Raw genomic sequence first — 17,083 nt, 5'->3', positions numbered from 1 at the left:
TATAAACGAAAGGGTGACTGCAGAACAGTTCAGATGGACGCATTTAATTATTGTAAACGGAGTGATTTTGCAAATGGAAGTAAAATGGCATCCCGCCCAGCCTGCTTTAAGTTACACTGTCGGAAATGAATGGGCGGTCAGAAGGATTTAGAACAGTTCAAATGGATTCCTTTAATTGCTCTAAACTGGTGCAGTGTGATTGAATGGCATCCCGTCCAGTTTGGTCTAAATTACACTATTCAAAAGGAAATGGGTGCCTGCGGAAACAGTTCAGATGCATGCGTATTCTACACGGAGTGATCGTGGAGTGGACTGATTGGCGTCCCGTCCAGGTTGGTTTTAAGTTGCACTGTTTTAAAATGAGTCAAACTGTTGAAAATGAATGAGTGGTCGCCGAACAGTTCAAATGCAGGCGTTCGATGACTCTGAATTGGCGCAGTGGCGCGGATGGCATCCCGTCCAGTTTGGTTTAAGTTAAACTATAGAAAATAAATGTGTGGCTGCGAAATAGTTTAAATGATGACCCTTAACTGCTCCAGACGTGCTAGGAGAAATCGAATGGCGTCATTTTCAGTTTAGTTTAAGTTACACTTTTAAAATGAATTGGCGACTGGTAGGATACGGGGACAATTATAATGCTCTCCTTTAACTGCTCCAAACAAGCTAAGTGACATGGAATGGCGCCCCGTCCCAATTCTGTTTAACTCAAACTGTTGGAAATGAAACGGGTGACTGCCGGTTTGCACACCTTTAATCATTCTAAACTGGCACCGATGTGATTGTTCAGGAGACGTAAATGGCGTCCCGTCCAGCCAAGTTTAACTTACCATAATAAAAATAAATAAGGGGCCGAGGAACAGTTTCAGAAACACGCGTTTAATTACTGTAAATGGAGTGATTCCGGAGTGGAGGGAATGGCCAGTTTTCGTTAAAAATGCTCTGTTTAAAATGAATGGGCGGCCGGGAGGACTCGCGGCAGTTCACACCAACGCAGTTAATTTTTGTAAACTGACGAAGTGCGATTGAATGGCGTCCTGTTTGGTTTCAGTTACACTATTGAAAAGGAATGGATTCAGAACGGTTCAAAACACGCCTTTAACTACTCAGAATGAAGTGATTGTGGAGTGAATGGCGTTCCATCCAGTTCGCTCTAAGTTACATGGTTGAAAATGAATGGGTTCGGGGCAGTTCAGCTGCACGTCTTCAATTACTCAAATCGTGCTATGGTGAGATTGAAAGGCGTCAATTATAGTTTAAGTTACTGAACACTATTCATAATAAATGGGCAGCAGGTAGGATACGTGACCAGTACAACTGCACACCTTGATTTACTGGCATAGTGTGATTGAACGGCGTCCCGTCCAGTGCGCCCTGAGTTACATTGTTGAAAATGAAATGGCCAGGTCCTGATAGTTCAAATACAGGCGTTTCAATGTCTCTAAACTGACGCAATGTGATTGTGGAGAGAGTGAATGGAGTCCCGTCCAGTCGGTGTAGGTTCAACTATTGAAAATAAATGTGTGCCTGCAAATTGTTCAAATACTCAAAACGGGGTAAGTGTGAGTGGATTTTGGTTTAAGTTACACTGTTGGAAATTAATGGATGGCATCGGAAAAGGTCGAAAGCACACCTATATGAATTACTTTAAATGGATTCATTGTGGAGTGGCGTTAATGGCGTCCCGTCCAGTTTGGTTTAAGTTACATTTTTCATAAATAATTGATACGGGACGGTTCATAAGCACTCCTTTAATTATTCTAAACTGGCACATTGTGCGTGATTATGGGAATGAAGCAACGTAACGCCCAGTCCAGTGTGTTTCTGTTACACATTTTGCAATGAAAAGAATTTGGAGACGTTCTAGTGCACACCTTTAATTACTCTAAACGGGCTAGAAAGGACGTCCCGACGAGTCACGTTTAAGTTACACTGTTGGAAATGAATGGATGGCTTTTTAGAAGGATCGAATACACACCTTTAATTAGTTTTAACGGATTAATTGTGGAGTAGCGTTAATGGCGTCCCGTCCCGTTTGGTTTCAGGTAAACTGTTTGAAGATGACTGAGGGTTCGTCACGGTTTAAATGAAAGCCTTTAATTTCTGTAAAGTGGCGCGGAGAATATTGAAACGGCCTCGTTTAATTTCCATAAAAAGATGGATGACTGGATGAATGCGTGGTGGTGAGTGGGCTTGGGTTAAGCTGCAGATTTTTTTCTTCTTTTTTTTTTTTTTAAATTTAACCCGCTAATGTGTTACCCTGTCCCCTTTCCTCCCCACAGGATCGCACCCAAACTCCTCGCCCGAGACCGTGAAGCACTCCCCTCTGGCTCTCCTGGCGGCCACTTGTAGCAGAATCGGACACCATCACTCAGCGGCTCCCTCGGATTTCCTCCAGGTCTCCTATGACCCGACCCTCGGCTCACCGTCACGGATCTTCCACCCGTGGAGCACTGAGGGGACGGGCACTCCACCGGGCAGCCTAGCTACGGGCCATGGCTTGGGGCTCCCCTCTCCCAAGTCGCACATGCAGTCCTCATTTGCGCCCCATCACGAACTGCCTTTGACGCCTCCAGCAGATCCCGTCTACCCCTACGATTTCTCGCCGGTGAAGATGTTACCTTCATCCATGCAGTCCCTGCAGCCGAGCTGCCCGCCCACCTACGTCCCCGCTGTGCCCTACACCGCCCCCTCTCCCATGACTCCGGCCATGACAGGCTTCGTGCCCGGACACTCCAGCCTGATTCACCAGCAGCCCAGACAACTGTCTCCAAACCCGGCAGAGGATATACCTTGGTGGAGCCTGCAGCAGACTAATACGGTCAGCCATTCCTCCTCGCTGGCCCCACACCGCTTCCCGGTGCAGAGAAGCCTGGTGATCGGACACTCGGAATTCGCGCAGTACCAGACTCAGATCGCCGCCCTGCTCCACACGAAGTCCCCCCTCGCTACTGCCAGGAGGTGTCGTCGGTGCAGGTGCCCGAACTGCCAGTCGTCGAGCTCCAGCGACGAGCCGGGCAAGAAGAAGCAGCACATCTGTCACATCCCAGGCTGCGGGAAGGTTTACGGGAAAACGTCCCACCTGAAGGCACACCTCCGGTGGCACTCCGGCGAGAGGCCGTTCGTCTGCAACTGGCTGTTTTGTGGCAAAAGTTTCACTCGCTCGGATGAACTTCAGAGGCACCTGAGGACCCACACCGGGGAGAAGCGCTTTGTGTGTCCCGAGTGCGGCAAGCGCTTCATGAGAAGCGACCACCTGGCCAAACACGTGAAGACACATCAGAACAAAAAGGGCAAAGTCGGGGACAAAAGCGTCGAGCACGTCAAGAGGGAAGATCTTCGGCCCAATTAGCAGGTTGGGGGTGAAGGGCTTAACCGGGTCGACCCCCGCCTCAGTGCAATAGACCCAAAAAGACACTTCCGAGGAGATCGGGGGGAAAAGCGCCTTGCGGTGGTGAATGGCGCTATATACAATAAAAGATGGACTCCAGTGTACAATATTGCACTGCGCCCACCCTCATTCTCGGGAGCCCCCCTTTCAGGATTCTTGATTTGTGTGCAGTGTACATAATGTGACTTCTCAGACAAGTTTTCAAACTTGTGTTTCGCCCATTGTCTTCGCTGGAAGATTGAAGATATGTGTATATAAATATTTAATAGCTTTTATTGAATGAAAGTCTTTCCGTTTGTCTTTCGCTCCTTGTGGGGTGTCTCGGCATGCTTTTGGGGAAGATGTGCCCCCTTTAAACGGACGGCTTGTGGTAATAAAAGAGTTCTATGTTTGAAACGCCTCCTTCCATTCTGGTGGTCTTTCTTCTCAAGCCACCTGAAAAAATTCATTTATTTACAATAGAAATGATAATCACCATTAAAGCTAAGGGGGTCACCACTGTGATGGCGTAGTGGTAAAGACTTTGCACTTAAAACCCTAAGGTTGCACATTCAAATCCCACTGCGGACACTATGAGACCCTGAGTAAGTCACTTCACCTGCCTGTGCTCCAATAAGAAAAGCAAAATCAATGGAACCATCCATCCATTTTCCAACCCGCTGAATCCGAACACAGGGTCACGGGGGTCTGCTGGAGCCAATCCCAGCCAACACAGGGCACAAGGCAGGAACCAATCCCGGGCAGGGTGCCAACCCACCGCAGGACACTCAATGGAACCAGTTGTATCTCAAATATTGTACGTCACCTTTGATAAAAATGGTAACCAAATATGTAAAGAATAATGATAAGCATGGGCCGAAAAAAAAACTAATAATTATATAATCTTATTTTTACTTCAAATCTGAACACCAATCAATGGCAGAATCAAAGTTTGAATGGGTGAAAGTAAAACTCAGTTTGACACTTAAGAAAATTCACTTGAACCTTCAGCCACCTTAACGCAGTTGTATGGGAGGGGGGGGGAGCCCAACGCAACTGCATCGGGGGCACAAAATGCAACCTTAGATGGTACTCGCTAATTAAAATGCCCCGTGATGGTGCATTAAAAGACTTTAAATGTACATCGGGAGAGCATGCCATCCTTACACAGAATTGAACCCAAGTCCTCAGGATTTGGGGCGGCCGTATGAACCACAGTGCCAGAGACCGTAATCATCCACTGAGTCCTGGCCCTCAAGTGTTTGTTGCACCGAGAAAAATGACAGGAGACACGTCAGGACTATCATGGGATGGCATGCCAGTCTGTAGGAAGGTGTTTGCTTTGGAAAGGTGCTATAGAATATCATGCTGTAACTCTAAGCAAATTACTGCACCCAAATGATTAAAACCAGGCTAGATATAAACACTGTAATGTGTGATGAACTTCGCAAACAGCAAACTCGACTTTAAAGATAAAATAGGCCAACTCTTAAAAATGGCAGTTTACTGGGTTTTGAGGTTCATCATATAACCAGTCAGTCATTGTCCAACCTGCTATATCCTAACACAGTGTCACGGGGGTCAGCCAACACCGGGCGCAAGGCAGGGACAAGTCCCGGTCAGGGTGCCAGCCCACCGCAGGGCACACACACACACACACCAAGCACACACTAGGGACAATTTAGGATCGCCAATGCACCTAACCTGCATGACTTTGGACTGTGGGAGGAAACCAGAGCACCCGGAGGAAACCCACACAGACACGGGGAGAACATGCAAGCTCTCCTTACTGCAAGGCAGCAGCGCTCCCGCTGTGCTACCATGCCGCCCATCATATAACCATTGCTTGACAAAGAACCATTTCATACTGCAAAGGGTTCTCTGTGTACAAAGTTGGGTCTTTAGGTTTTGAACAGGTTCCTAATATGTGGACAAAACAGACATCTTTAAAGTATAGTAGGCAGGATAGTGACAGACCAAGAACACCTGAAGTTCACCTCTGTGAGTGTATACAGAAGGAGTTCTTCCTTAATCAGGAACCCTTTAGCATTTCACAAATCTGTTTTCTTTTACTCATAGTCATTTTTGAAATCCTTTATGATCTAAATAAAATGGGTGGCACGGTGGCGCAGTGGGGTAGCGTTGCTGCCTCGCAGTTGGGAGACCTGGGGACCTGGGTTCGCTTCCCGTGGTCCTCCCTGCGTGGAGTTTGCATGTTCTCCCCGTGTCTGCGTGGGTTTTCCTCCCACAGTCCAAAGACATGCTGGTTAGGTGGATTGGCGATTCTAAATTGGCCCTAGTGTGTGCTTGGTGTGTGGGTGTGTTTGTGTGTGTCCTACAGTGGGTTGGCACCCTGCCCGGGATTGGTTCCTGCCTTGTGCCCTGTGTTGGCTGGGATTGGCTCCAGCAGACCCCCGTGACCCTGTGTTCGGATTCAGCGGGTTGGAAAATGGATGGATCTAAATAAAAGGTTCTTCCTGGAACCTCCATATGGATGGCTGTTTTGGGAACCAAAAATGGTTCCCGTGGTGGCATTGCTCTGTCGAAATCACGCTGCCACTTTTATTTAAGAGTGTTTATGCAGAGTCGCTAAGTCCAGTTTAGGGTCTTGAAGTTTTATAAAGTAAAAATGAACCAATCAAAGCAGGGATTTGGGTCATCAAATTTCTAAAGCTGGCTCATTTCATATTCTATGACCAGGACTGCCGGGTTGTGTCCAGTATTTTCTCATTCCCACTCTGGTCGACGGGGTGGGGGGCACGGAGCTGCTTGCTACAGTTAGCGATCTGGAGCTCCTCCGACACTCTTAAAAGTAAAGATGCCTGAGTGGTTCTTCACAGCAGTGCAACAGGGAAACCAGAAGAACTGTCCATATGAAGATTCCAGAAAGAAGTTTTATATAATTTAGATCCGTAACAGGTTCCATATAAATAGATGATAATAGGTTTGTGAAACACCAATGGGTTTCTGATTTTAAAAGAACTGTCGCTGCATGCATTTGCACAGGCTGAGTTCAAGTTTTCTTGCTTGATAATAATAATAATAATAATACAATATAATAAATAATTCTTTACATGTATCCATCCATCCATTTTCCAACCCGCTGAATCCGAACACAGGGTCACGGGGGTCTGCTGCAGCCAATCTCAGCCAACACAGAGCACAAGGCAGGAACCAATCCCGGGCAGGGTGCCAACCCACCGCAGTTCTTTACATGTATATAGTGCTTTACTCACTAATCAAAGTACTCTCCGTGCAAGCAGGACCTATTTGCTAGATCACCTACTGTACTTTAAAGATTAGTTTTGTCTTTATGTTAAAGACCCTTTTCAAAGCCTAAAGACCCCAATTTCTTGTGACCCCCAGAATTTAATGGGCCTTTGCCAAGCAATGCAACTTCACAACTACGTAAAGGGCCAAGTTTGAATGTTTATTTTTGAGAGTGATGAGGACAGTCATACTGGGTGAGTCCAAAGCCTCTACAAATGCAAAAATAATACAAGCTGTCTAGGTGAGCATGCAAGTTCTGCGCTGAGGTTAAGTGGAGTAACATGGAGCCCACTTTTCTTTCTTCTTCTAGTTAGTCACGTGAGTTGAAGTGAATGGCAACGAGTTGCAACTACTTGACGTTTCCAGTGTTTTGAACTGAGAATTCTACACAACCTATCTCTTCTTCTTCTTTCTGCTGCACCCATCTGTTTCCATATCTTCCTGTCTTCCTCTTCTTGCTCTTACACACCCATTACCTGCATGTCCTCTCTTACCACATCCATAAATCATCTCTTAGGCCTTCCTCTTTTCCTCTTGCCTGGCAGCTCCATCTTTAATATCTTCCTCCTAATATACCCAGCATTCTCTCCTCTGCACATGTCCAACCCAACGCAACCTTTGACGTAATATTAGAATGACCGGCAGCTCGAAACTCAGCCGTCATGCGTCAGTGTTGAGTGCTGATTTGCGGCACGGACTGACTGAGTCTGACCCTGCATGTGATTACGGGAGTGGGTGGCGGAAAATGAAGGGCTGCATGCATTGCTGACCCTGTATATAATAATAATAAAAAAAAGTCAGAAGACTGGTGACAGGCGTGTGTAACGGAATGGCGTCCCGTGCAGAGCGGGTGCCCAACGAGTCAGAAAACGAGAGGACGTGCGCACAATATGAGAAACGGAATCATTACGTATGGCAGTATATAATGATAATAATGCTACTTGATTAGTTCATTTTTATAGTATTTGATGTTCTCGTATTCCGCACGTTAATGCTATTATTTCTGACATTCATATTTTATTTGTAGGCCTAACACTGATTTGAGTGTCCGTCGTGTGCTTCGACAGGCGCAGGCGTCCCGTCCGGGTCGCTTTACTGCGCAGGTGTAGCGTCGGACTAATAGAGGGATGAAATTAAAAGGGACACACGTGTCAAAGTACGCCATTGCTTGACAAAGAAGCATTTCATTGTGTGAAAGGCTCTTTTCATATTAAGTTGGTGCTTTGGACTTAAAAGGTTCTTGTGGACAAAACAGAAATCTTGAATGTAGGCTACAGCAGGAGCGCGACCTAGCAGGATACTGAAATATAAAAATAGAACTATAGGGAGCCTTTTAAAATCACTGGTTATTACATCTATGTATTATTACTCATGGAACCTGTTATGAATATTTAAAAATTGGTTCTTACTGGAACCTTCACGTGAATCGGTCTTGTTTAAACCAAAAATGGGCGTCCTATGTTATCGCTCTGAAGAATCTCTTTGGTATCTTTATTTTTAAGAGTGCGGGGAGGCGTCAGTTATTTTCATAAGTTTCATTAGCAATTTGAGATGACGGGTCATTTCAAACTTGTAATTTAAAACGGATTGACGAGCATTGGGAAGAATTCAACTTCTGCGGCCGAGTTTTGCTTAAGTTGCACGGTTCATTGTGAAAGCCATTGTAAATTATAAAGCAGAAGCACCGACTGCATTCGCAAGATTTTACAGATTATTTAGACGATCAGTTTACTCCTAAACCCGGTACTTACCCAACAAGAACATCACGTAAAACGCTTAAAGAGCCGAGCGGAGCACGCAGGCTGGGTTTGCTGAAGGGCGCATAACGGAATTTCCACCTACACAGCCAGATAGTCGGAACGAAATCCGAATAAACCTGTTTACGTGATCATGGCAATAGAGCCGGAGCTCATACCGCAAGTTTCTTACTATCTTTTAAACATTCAGGAATTAACTCCCGATTATTATTTATATTGCGTTGTTCGCTAGTGATAAGGGTCAAGACATCCCAAAATGATATTAAGCAATACGGGGATTCATTCAAAACACTTTTCTTTCTTTCTTTCTTTCTTTCTTTCTTTCAGCAGTGTATGTAGTTCATGTCACAGAAAGTTTTAATAAAGTTTATTGATTTATTTAAAAAAGGAAGGCGGAGCAATTAGTGAAGGGGGTGTAGAAGTGAAGAGACGTGATTGGTGTAGCTCAGCGTTGTGTGTTCACCGGTTGTGTCATTAAAAGAATTGGCAAATAGTCCACCAATTGGGATGTGTGATTTCTACATATGGAGGACTCCTCTGCTACGCTACGGAGGTCACTCAGGAGCCAGAAGAACCGACGCCGGACTCTGGTAAGGTGAAAACAGCAGACATATTAACCTGCGTCCAGAACATACAGCTTTTACACTTTTCTTTCTTTCTTTCTTTCTTTCTTTCTTTCTTTCTTTCTTTCTTTCAGTAACATTTAAACTTTAATTCTTTTTCTCATATTCCTCCCAACCCTCCCACTGTGCAAACGTTTACCAGGAGGTAAGCTTCATTCTTCCATATTGTGCGCCGATTTTACACTTTTGTGTATCTCTTCCTAATTATAGAACAGTAAGTGAAATTCACCGAGTCCCTGATAATACCCTAATATTTCATCCTAAACCCTGGGGTGTCCGGCGGCGCAGCTGTTAGCGCCGCCATCTGGTGGGCGCAGCATCCTTGTTCGATTCTTGTACCCAATTGTTGTCCATGTGGGATTTTCATGTTTCCTCGTATTACCGCGGGTTTTCCTTCAATGCTCTTAAAAATAAAGCTGCCAAAGTGGTTTATTAGTGCGATGCCATAGGGGAACCATTTTTGGTTCCATAAAGCACAATGAATAGAGGCTAACAGATCTGTGAAATACCAATGGGTTCCTGATTTTAAATGGACTCTCACTACATGCAGTCATACAGACTCCGTTCAGGTCTTCTTGATCTGTCGGCATCCTGCTGGGTCACCTGCTACACTTGAAATATGTCTGCTTTGTCCACATATTATTAACCATTTCAAAGCCCAAAGAACCAATTTCATATGCAATGAATTCTGAATGAAATGGCTCTTAGTGAAGCAACAGCTGTACGAGGAACCACACACTCTTAATTTTAGGGTCGCTAAGAGAACAAACATTGATGACTAATCAGGCAACATCTAATACCTTCGCCTCAGTGGTCACCCACATAAACACTCATTTCTACATTATGTCATTCCTGCAGCATTCAACGCCCAGATGGGTGTCAGCCATGGATGGGATGACAGTTTATCATGGAGCCCCAAGCTGAATTAACATTTAGAGATATTTCAAACTGAATTACAGATATCTAAAAATGCATCTATTTTAAGATATCTAAAAAGCATTTTATGATATCTCAAATAGATTTCAAGATATCTTGAAATGATGTGCTGTACATTTTGAAATATATGAAATGCATTTTAAGATATCTTAAATGCAATTCGAGATATCTCAAAATAGGTTCCTGTGCATTTCAAGATATCTCAAATACATTCTGAGATATCTCAAAATCACTTCCTGTAAAATTTCCTGTAATGTTGTTGTATTTGTAAATGTATTTGAGATATCTTAAAATGTGCAGGAAGTTATGTTGAGATATCTGAAAATGCATTTCAGAAATCTCAAAATGAATTTGAGAAATAGTGGGAAGTTATTTTAGGATATCCATCCACCCATCCATCCATTATCCAACCCGCTATATCCTAACTACAGGGTCATGGGGGTCTGCTGGAGCCAATCCCAGCCAACACAGGGCGCAAGGCAGGAAACAACCCCCCGGGCAGGGTGCCAACCCACCGTAGTTTTAGGATATCTCAAAATATGATTAAGATATCTCAAAAAGCATTTAAGATAACGTAATATTCACTGTTGTTTGAGATATCTAAAATACATTTTTAGATATCTAAAATTAATTTCATGATATCTTAAAATGGGTCTCTGCTCCATTTCAGATAACTAACAATGTATTTCAATATATCTCAAATTGTATTTCAAGATATCTAAAATGCATTTTAAGGTATATTTAAAAGGACACTCAATTATTTCAAGATATCTCAATAGTATTTTCAGATATCTGCAATACAATTTAAGATATATGAAATACATTTCCAGATATCTCAAAACAGCATCCTGTCCATTTCAGGATATCTCAAATACATTTTCAGATATCTCAACATCACTTCTTGCTCATTTCAAGATATCTCAAATACATTTTCGGGTATCTTATAATAAACAAAAAGTTCCATTGAAATAATAGGCAGTTTTACAGGAAATGATTTTGAGATATCTTGAAATGCATTTAAGATATCTTAAAATGCACGAAATGTCAATTTTAAGATATCTGAAAATTCATTTGAGATATCTTGAAAAGCAAACACAATTATTTTGAGAAATTTGAAAATGTATTTGAGATATCTCAAAATGTATTGCAGATATCTTAAACTGTGAAGGAAATTATTTTAAGATATCTCAAAGCGATTTTCAGATATCTTAAAAAGTAAATTACATTTTAAGATATCCGAAATTCATTTTGAGATATCTCTAAATGTTAATTCGGCTTGTCATAGAAGACCTGAAGAAAACCTACAAGCGCAAAGTCCACCCAGATTGTGACTGGCCTGAAATTGAGCACTTGGATGCAGAAGCTGTAAGTTACTGTGGCACCATGTTGCCTAACTTATGTAAACTGCAAATTATGACGCTCCATAACAAACCTTAATCTTCCATCACTTTACAGGCTCAGCACTGCTCTTTGTGTATTTTTACAGGCAGGGTGACACTATGGTGGCATTGAACCTGAAACCGGAGCCAGCGTTCAGCCTCAGTGAGAGTGTCGGCCATACCAGGTAAGCCACATCTCATGGGGCTTTGACACTTGCAGTGCAACTGTTTTCATGTTTCTATTCACTCTTAAAAATAAAGGGGTCAAGGTGTTTCTTAATTCACAGTGATGAATTAGGATTCTTAGAGGCACCATTTTTGGTTTCCAAAAGAACTGTCCACATGAACATTCCAGAAAGATGTTTGATTTATTTAGATTTGTAACGGGTTCCATAAATAGCCGATGATAACAGATTTACAAAGCTTTATGATTTGAAAAGGGCTCTTGCTGCAGAAAATCACGCAACGTAAGTTCAGGTTTTCTTGATAGGTTTAGAATGTTACTAGGGGGCTCCGCCCCTTGCTCGCTTCGCTCTCCAACCCCTGGTGTTGGGTAACCCGAAATACATTGATGTATGTATGAGATATATTGGAGTGTAAAGGTGTAGATGACGAACAAAGGAAGTAAAGAACCCACAGCATGGCACATTAGAAAGATTTATTGGAATATTTCTTTATACATATCAGTGGGCTGCCATGAAAGGTAGATGGTAGAATAACTGGTTTTCCAGCAGGGTGATCCATAACGTCAGCATCACGATTTATGTAGTCTATCAGTGATTTGTAGTTATCGGCTCGCAGTGTAGGTTGGTTGTTTCTAATCCACTGGAGATCATTTGATTCTGCTCGAATATAAATGTCAACTATATATTGTTGAGTTAGCTTTCCTGCATTGAGTAATGGATTAAACTCGTCTCTTACAGAGAGTCTGTAGGAGAAATATTCTTTCATGGATACACATGATCATTTGTTTAGTGGCTGTTTGTTGTTCCTTTCTTTGCCGTTTATCTATTGCCTCTGCTGTTTGAGAGGCGCGTTGTAGGCGCCTGCGTTCATTAATTGTATTCAGGCGGGCTCGTTTCTGTATGTCTGTCAGTTGAGATGTTTCGTTTTGGAGCCGTGACTCCTTTGGTTGCGTTGTTTGAGAAGCGCGTTGTAGGCGCCTGTGTTCATTGATTTTATCCAGGCGGGCTCGTTTTTGTAGCCCCGTCAGTCGAGCTCTTTCTTTTTAGAGCCGTGCCTGCTTTGCTTGCGGCATTTCAGACGCGTGTTGTAGGCGCCTGCGTTCATTTATTTTATCCAGGCGGGCTCGTTTTTGTATCTCCGTCATTTGTGGTCTTTCATTTTGAACCCGTGCCTGCTTTGCTTCCGCAGTTTCAGATGTGCATTGTAGGCGTCTATGTTTATTGTATTTGTCCATGCGGGCTCGTTTTTGTAGATCCGTTAGTTGAGATGTTTGGTTTTGAGCCGAGACAGTTCTGCTTCTGCGGTTTCAGACGCGTGTTGTAGGCGCCTACGTATATTTTCTTTATCCATGCGGGCTCGTTCTTGTAGCTCCGTTAGTTGAGCTGGATCGTTTTGGAGCCGTGACCGTGACTCCATTAGTTATCCGTTGTCTACCGTTAGTAATATGGATAATTGCACTTACTGTTAATACGGAGCATTTTCTGTGGTTGTACTGTTAATAATGCATCACTGTAATGTGATCCACATATGCTATATGGTTTGGACGTGTGAGGATACCATACGTCTAATACGGAGAGTTCGTTTATTCTTATTACCCGGACCATGCTGTGTAGTGTGGACGTTTAGTTCAGAAGCGCGTTGTAGGCGCCTGCGCCTTTCGTACTTTCTCGCGCCTTCCGTATTATCTTTGTGGACCTTTGCGGACTCCGTAGTGTCTTCCGTTTGACTCTGGGGTGCAGTGCAGAATCCTCTTTTCTGTGTGGCTGTGTCGTTAGTCGTTAGCTATGGGCGCTGTGGAGGATTGCCGGCTTTCCAGTCCGGCCCTCACCCCCAGGCCGCTAGGAGGAGCCCTCCGGACAGCATATTGGTGCCCCGAGTTCCAGCAGGGCCTCATGGACTTTGTAGTTTCTATACAAAGCCCTGCTGGATACCTTGGGGGCCGCCAGGAGTCGCTGTGAAGGGGCTAGTGGACTCTTACATGCCCTATAACCCAGGAGTGCGTCACAGTCACGTGACTGGAGGAAGCGACGTGCTCCCGGGATGACGAAGAGGACTGTTTGCCCTGACCCGGAAGGAAATGGACTTGTGGGTTGTGCTTAGAACCACTTCCGGGTCAGGGGCTATAAAAGGACTCTGGGTAAGCCCAGACATTTGAGCTGAGCTGGGAGGAAGGTGGGCTAAGTGTCTGGGCGAGGAGGAGAGAGAGTTTTGTATTGGTGTTTATGAGTGTGGGGAGGAGAGTGCTTGGTGCACTGTATTATAATAAAAAGAATTATTATTATACTTTCACCTGGTCATCAGAGTGGTACCTGAGGGTTCGAGACGTGGCTCCACGCCTCAACTGCTACAGCGTGTTGTTGCTTCATGTCTTATTTACGTTAGTTGAGCTCTTTCATTTTTGAGCCGTGACTCCTTCGTTCGCGGTGGATCAGACTTCGCTTGCGGTTTATGAGACGCGCGCTGTAGGTGCCTGCGCACTATGTCTCCTGGGTCCATCGCCGTGTACCTGCGTCCGTGCCTTCCGGTTTACTATTCTCGGTTAGTAATATGGATTATGACATCAAATTGTGATATCTGCACTCTTCAAATAGAAAGGTGTCAAAATGGATCTTCAGGGCAATGCCACAGGAAAACTATTTTTGGTTCCCAAAAGAATCATCCACATGAATGTTCCAGAAAGAACCCTTAATGTATTTCGGTCCGCAACAGACTCCATAAATAATAACAGATATGTGAAGTATTAATGACATTAAGGCTGTTCAAGGACTGTCACTCGCTACATACAACCACACAGGCTGCTCTGTTAGTATCCTGCCTACTATACTTTCAAGATTTCTGTTTTGTCCACATATTCGGAAACCGTTTAAAGCCTAACCAGCCAACTTGAAATGCAAAGAACCCTTAAAAATAATGAAATGGTTCTCTGTCAATAAATAGAATCAATGACCCAGTAAAGTGCCAGTTTAGACTCATTATTTTTAAGATCATACTTGGACCAAGCAGCGTGAGGATTAAAGTTGGATATCTGTGGCTTTATTACATCTTTCGTATGGGATGTTGACACTGGGAATGCCGTTTCTTCATTTTTGCAAGGTGCCACCGGCTGATAAAGTGGCTCGCTTAGGCTCTCAAGGTGACATGGGAATCAAGGGGGGCTTCCTTGTCTTTTTATAAGGTGCCGTCTTAACCAAATTCCACCTGATGTTTCGCAAGTGCAGTATAATGTGCTTATTTGTTCAATGGGAGCATTGGTGAAACAGGCTAGTTTATATATAATGTCATACATGCGTGTCAGAGGGACAGCTTCAGGGCTCCTTGGAGGTAAACATTACCACTCTGGGACACAAGAGGGCGCTGTCACTGATAGTATTGTCTCGTTTTGCACTTACAGCTCAGAGAAGACCACTACAGGCCTAGTGACTCCACTGCTTCCAGTCCAGGAATTATAAAGCTGAGACGCCCCCATAAGGAGGGTTGACTTTGGGCAAAGCAGACCGCCTGACAGAGCCTTGACCTAAACTCATGACTGGCCTATAGAGATTGACTCTACTTATTTCGAAAAACAGTGTATTTGTGCTTTGTTTCCGTTTTGCTCCACTTATCTGGACTTGTACGACCCTCAGTCGATGATATAAGCTTTATATATGGCAGCTCACGTAATATTTTAGTGGTTGAACATTGTAAGATAAAAATCTCCAGCTAACTAAATCCAATTCAGTGTCACAGGGAGCTGTAGCCTATCCCAGCTGCAATGGGAGCCATTCAGAAACAAACCCTGGATGGAGTGCCAGACCATCAACACGCACTCACGGGAGGTTCATTTGGAATTGTGATTTTATCTCAGTGGCATCGGTTTGGCTGTTTGGAGACATTTGAGGAACTGGAACATGGACATTGGCAGCCAGGTGTGCACTCACATGACGACTTACAACCTTTTGAGATACAAGTGGGTCCATTTTTTTTGTGAAGTTAGCTGCTCATGGTCATATAAACTCACAACCTCCGGGTTTGCAGCCCAAAGCTTAACCCATCATGACACATATAGAAGGGAAAATTTTATATTTTAGACATAAATAGCATATTAGCATAAATAGGCATAAAAGTAATTAATAGCTTCTAAAACATTAAGATTAAGCATAAATTAGAATGTTAAGCAAATAAGATAGGTCAAGTAAATGGTTAACTAAAAATCAGTCATATTGCATTATTTTTTAAGCTTGAAGGAAAATTACCAGTATTAAGAAAGCAAAAATAAGAACAGGACAAAATTGACGCAGAGAAGTTAGCTGAGGACAAGATAAGAAGGCATGAGAACATCTGTTCTCATGGAGGCCAGAAAACATGGTTTTAGTAAGGCACGTACGAAGCCAGCTGAAATATTGAATCGGCAAAGATGGCAAGAAGGCATTGCTGCCAAGGTCAGGTGATGTAAGGTGATGATAAGGAAAAATGACAAAAAATGTTTTAACATAAATAAGTTTAGAAAATTAGTAATACTAGCATTTAACCTAAGTACAGAAATTAAATGTAAATCAAGCATGCCAAGCAAATGATCAAATAAAGGCACATGCTTGTAGCAGTAGAGGCTCTTATCGACCTCTTGAACCCTCAGGTAGTACGCCAAACACCAGGTAAAAAGTCCAAGACTTTTTTATTTTAGAATAATAATGTGCACTAAGCACCCTCCACTCCACACTACACATACAAATAGCAATAATCAATAATCAAGCACAATAAACACTCCTCCTCTCCCAGACACTTCGCCACCCTTCCTCCCAGCTCAGCTCAATGTCTGGGCTTTCCCAGAGTCCTTTTATACCCCCTGACCCGGAGGTGTTCCTGTCCCACAATCCACAAGTCTTTATTACTTCCGGGTCAGGGTAAAAGTCCGTTTCTTCAACCTGGATGCACGCCGTTTCTTCTTGTCATGTGATCATGACGCACTTCCGGGTTATAGGGCATGTAAGAGTCCGACAGCCTCCCTACAGTGACTCCCGGTGGTCCCCAAGGTATCCAGCAGGGCTGTGTATACAAACTACAAGGTCCATAAGGCCCTGCTGGAATTCGGGGAACCTCAATGCTGTTGGGAGGGCTCCACCTGGCAGGCTGGGGGTGAGGGCCGGAATATTTAGCCGGCCATCCATCACATGCTATATTACTTTTAAAATCAAAGCTTAAGCTTCAGGCCACCATTATAAAAAAGTTTGGAAGGCTTAGGAAAGGAAATGACATAAGAAAGCCCAAAGATGGTAAGAGGAAGCCATCTGCCCAGCCTTAGACCAATCAAAAATAAGCAAAGCAGAAACTAGAGAGAAACAATGGACAATAAAAACAGGTGCAGAATGAGCTAATTGAACAAGGACAAAGTGATAAGAAATGATATATAAGTTTTGGGTTTTGAACTGTTCGGGGCTCAGCTCAATTTGGCCGTATTGGGGTGAGTCCTTGTTATTATTGTTATTTTATTGCAATAAAACTATAGACTCTGTATGCCTATCCTGAGACTCCTAATAGCCTTCATTTCAGGTAAAAAGCCTTCTGGTGGTAATTTTTTCGCCGCAACAC

General features: G+C 43.6%; 2 protein-coding genes across 6 annotated transcripts in view; both read left to right on the top strand.

Moving 5' to 3' along the window:
* Positions 1-2,248: 2,248 nt before the first annotated feature.
* On the top strand, positions 2,249-4,021 carry sp5a (Sp5 transcription factor a; the record flags this gene model as incomplete). Its single annotated transcript, XM_051930708.1, has 1 exon — positions 2,249-4,021. A coding segment is annotated over one exon (1,101 nt), but the record flags the coding sequence as incomplete, so codon positions are not given.
* Positions 4,022-8,886: 4,865 nt separating this feature from the next.
* The window catches only part of erich2 (glutamate-rich 2), a 140,009-nt gene continuing 131,812 nt past the window's right edge, over positions 8,887-17,083 (top strand). For 2 of the 5 annotated variants that reach the window (XM_051930682.1, XM_051930681.1), the window contains exons 1-2: positions 8,887-8,984; positions 11,440-11,517. In XM_051930682.1, the coding sequence (XP_051786642.1) occupies positions 8,902-8,984; positions 11,440-11,517 (161 nt within the window). In that variant the 5' untranslated portion in view covers positions 8,887-8,901. Of the gene's footprint in view, positions 8,985-11,292; positions 11,319-11,439; positions 11,518-17,083 lie in introns of those variants that run through there. The other 3 variants (XM_051930683.1, XM_028806319.2, XM_028806318.2) reach the window with 2 other exon arrangements.

This window comes from Erpetoichthys calabaricus, chromosome 8 (genome assembly GCF_900747795.2).
Source record: "Erpetoichthys calabaricus chromosome 8, fErpCal1.3, whole genome shotgun sequence".
In the NCBI taxonomy this organism is placed as follows: Eukaryota; Metazoa; Chordata; class Cladistia; order Polypteriformes; family Polypteridae; genus Erpetoichthys; species Erpetoichthys calabaricus.
Note: the sequence above shows the minus strand (reverse complement) of the source record. Positions and strands in the feature narration are given on the sequence as shown.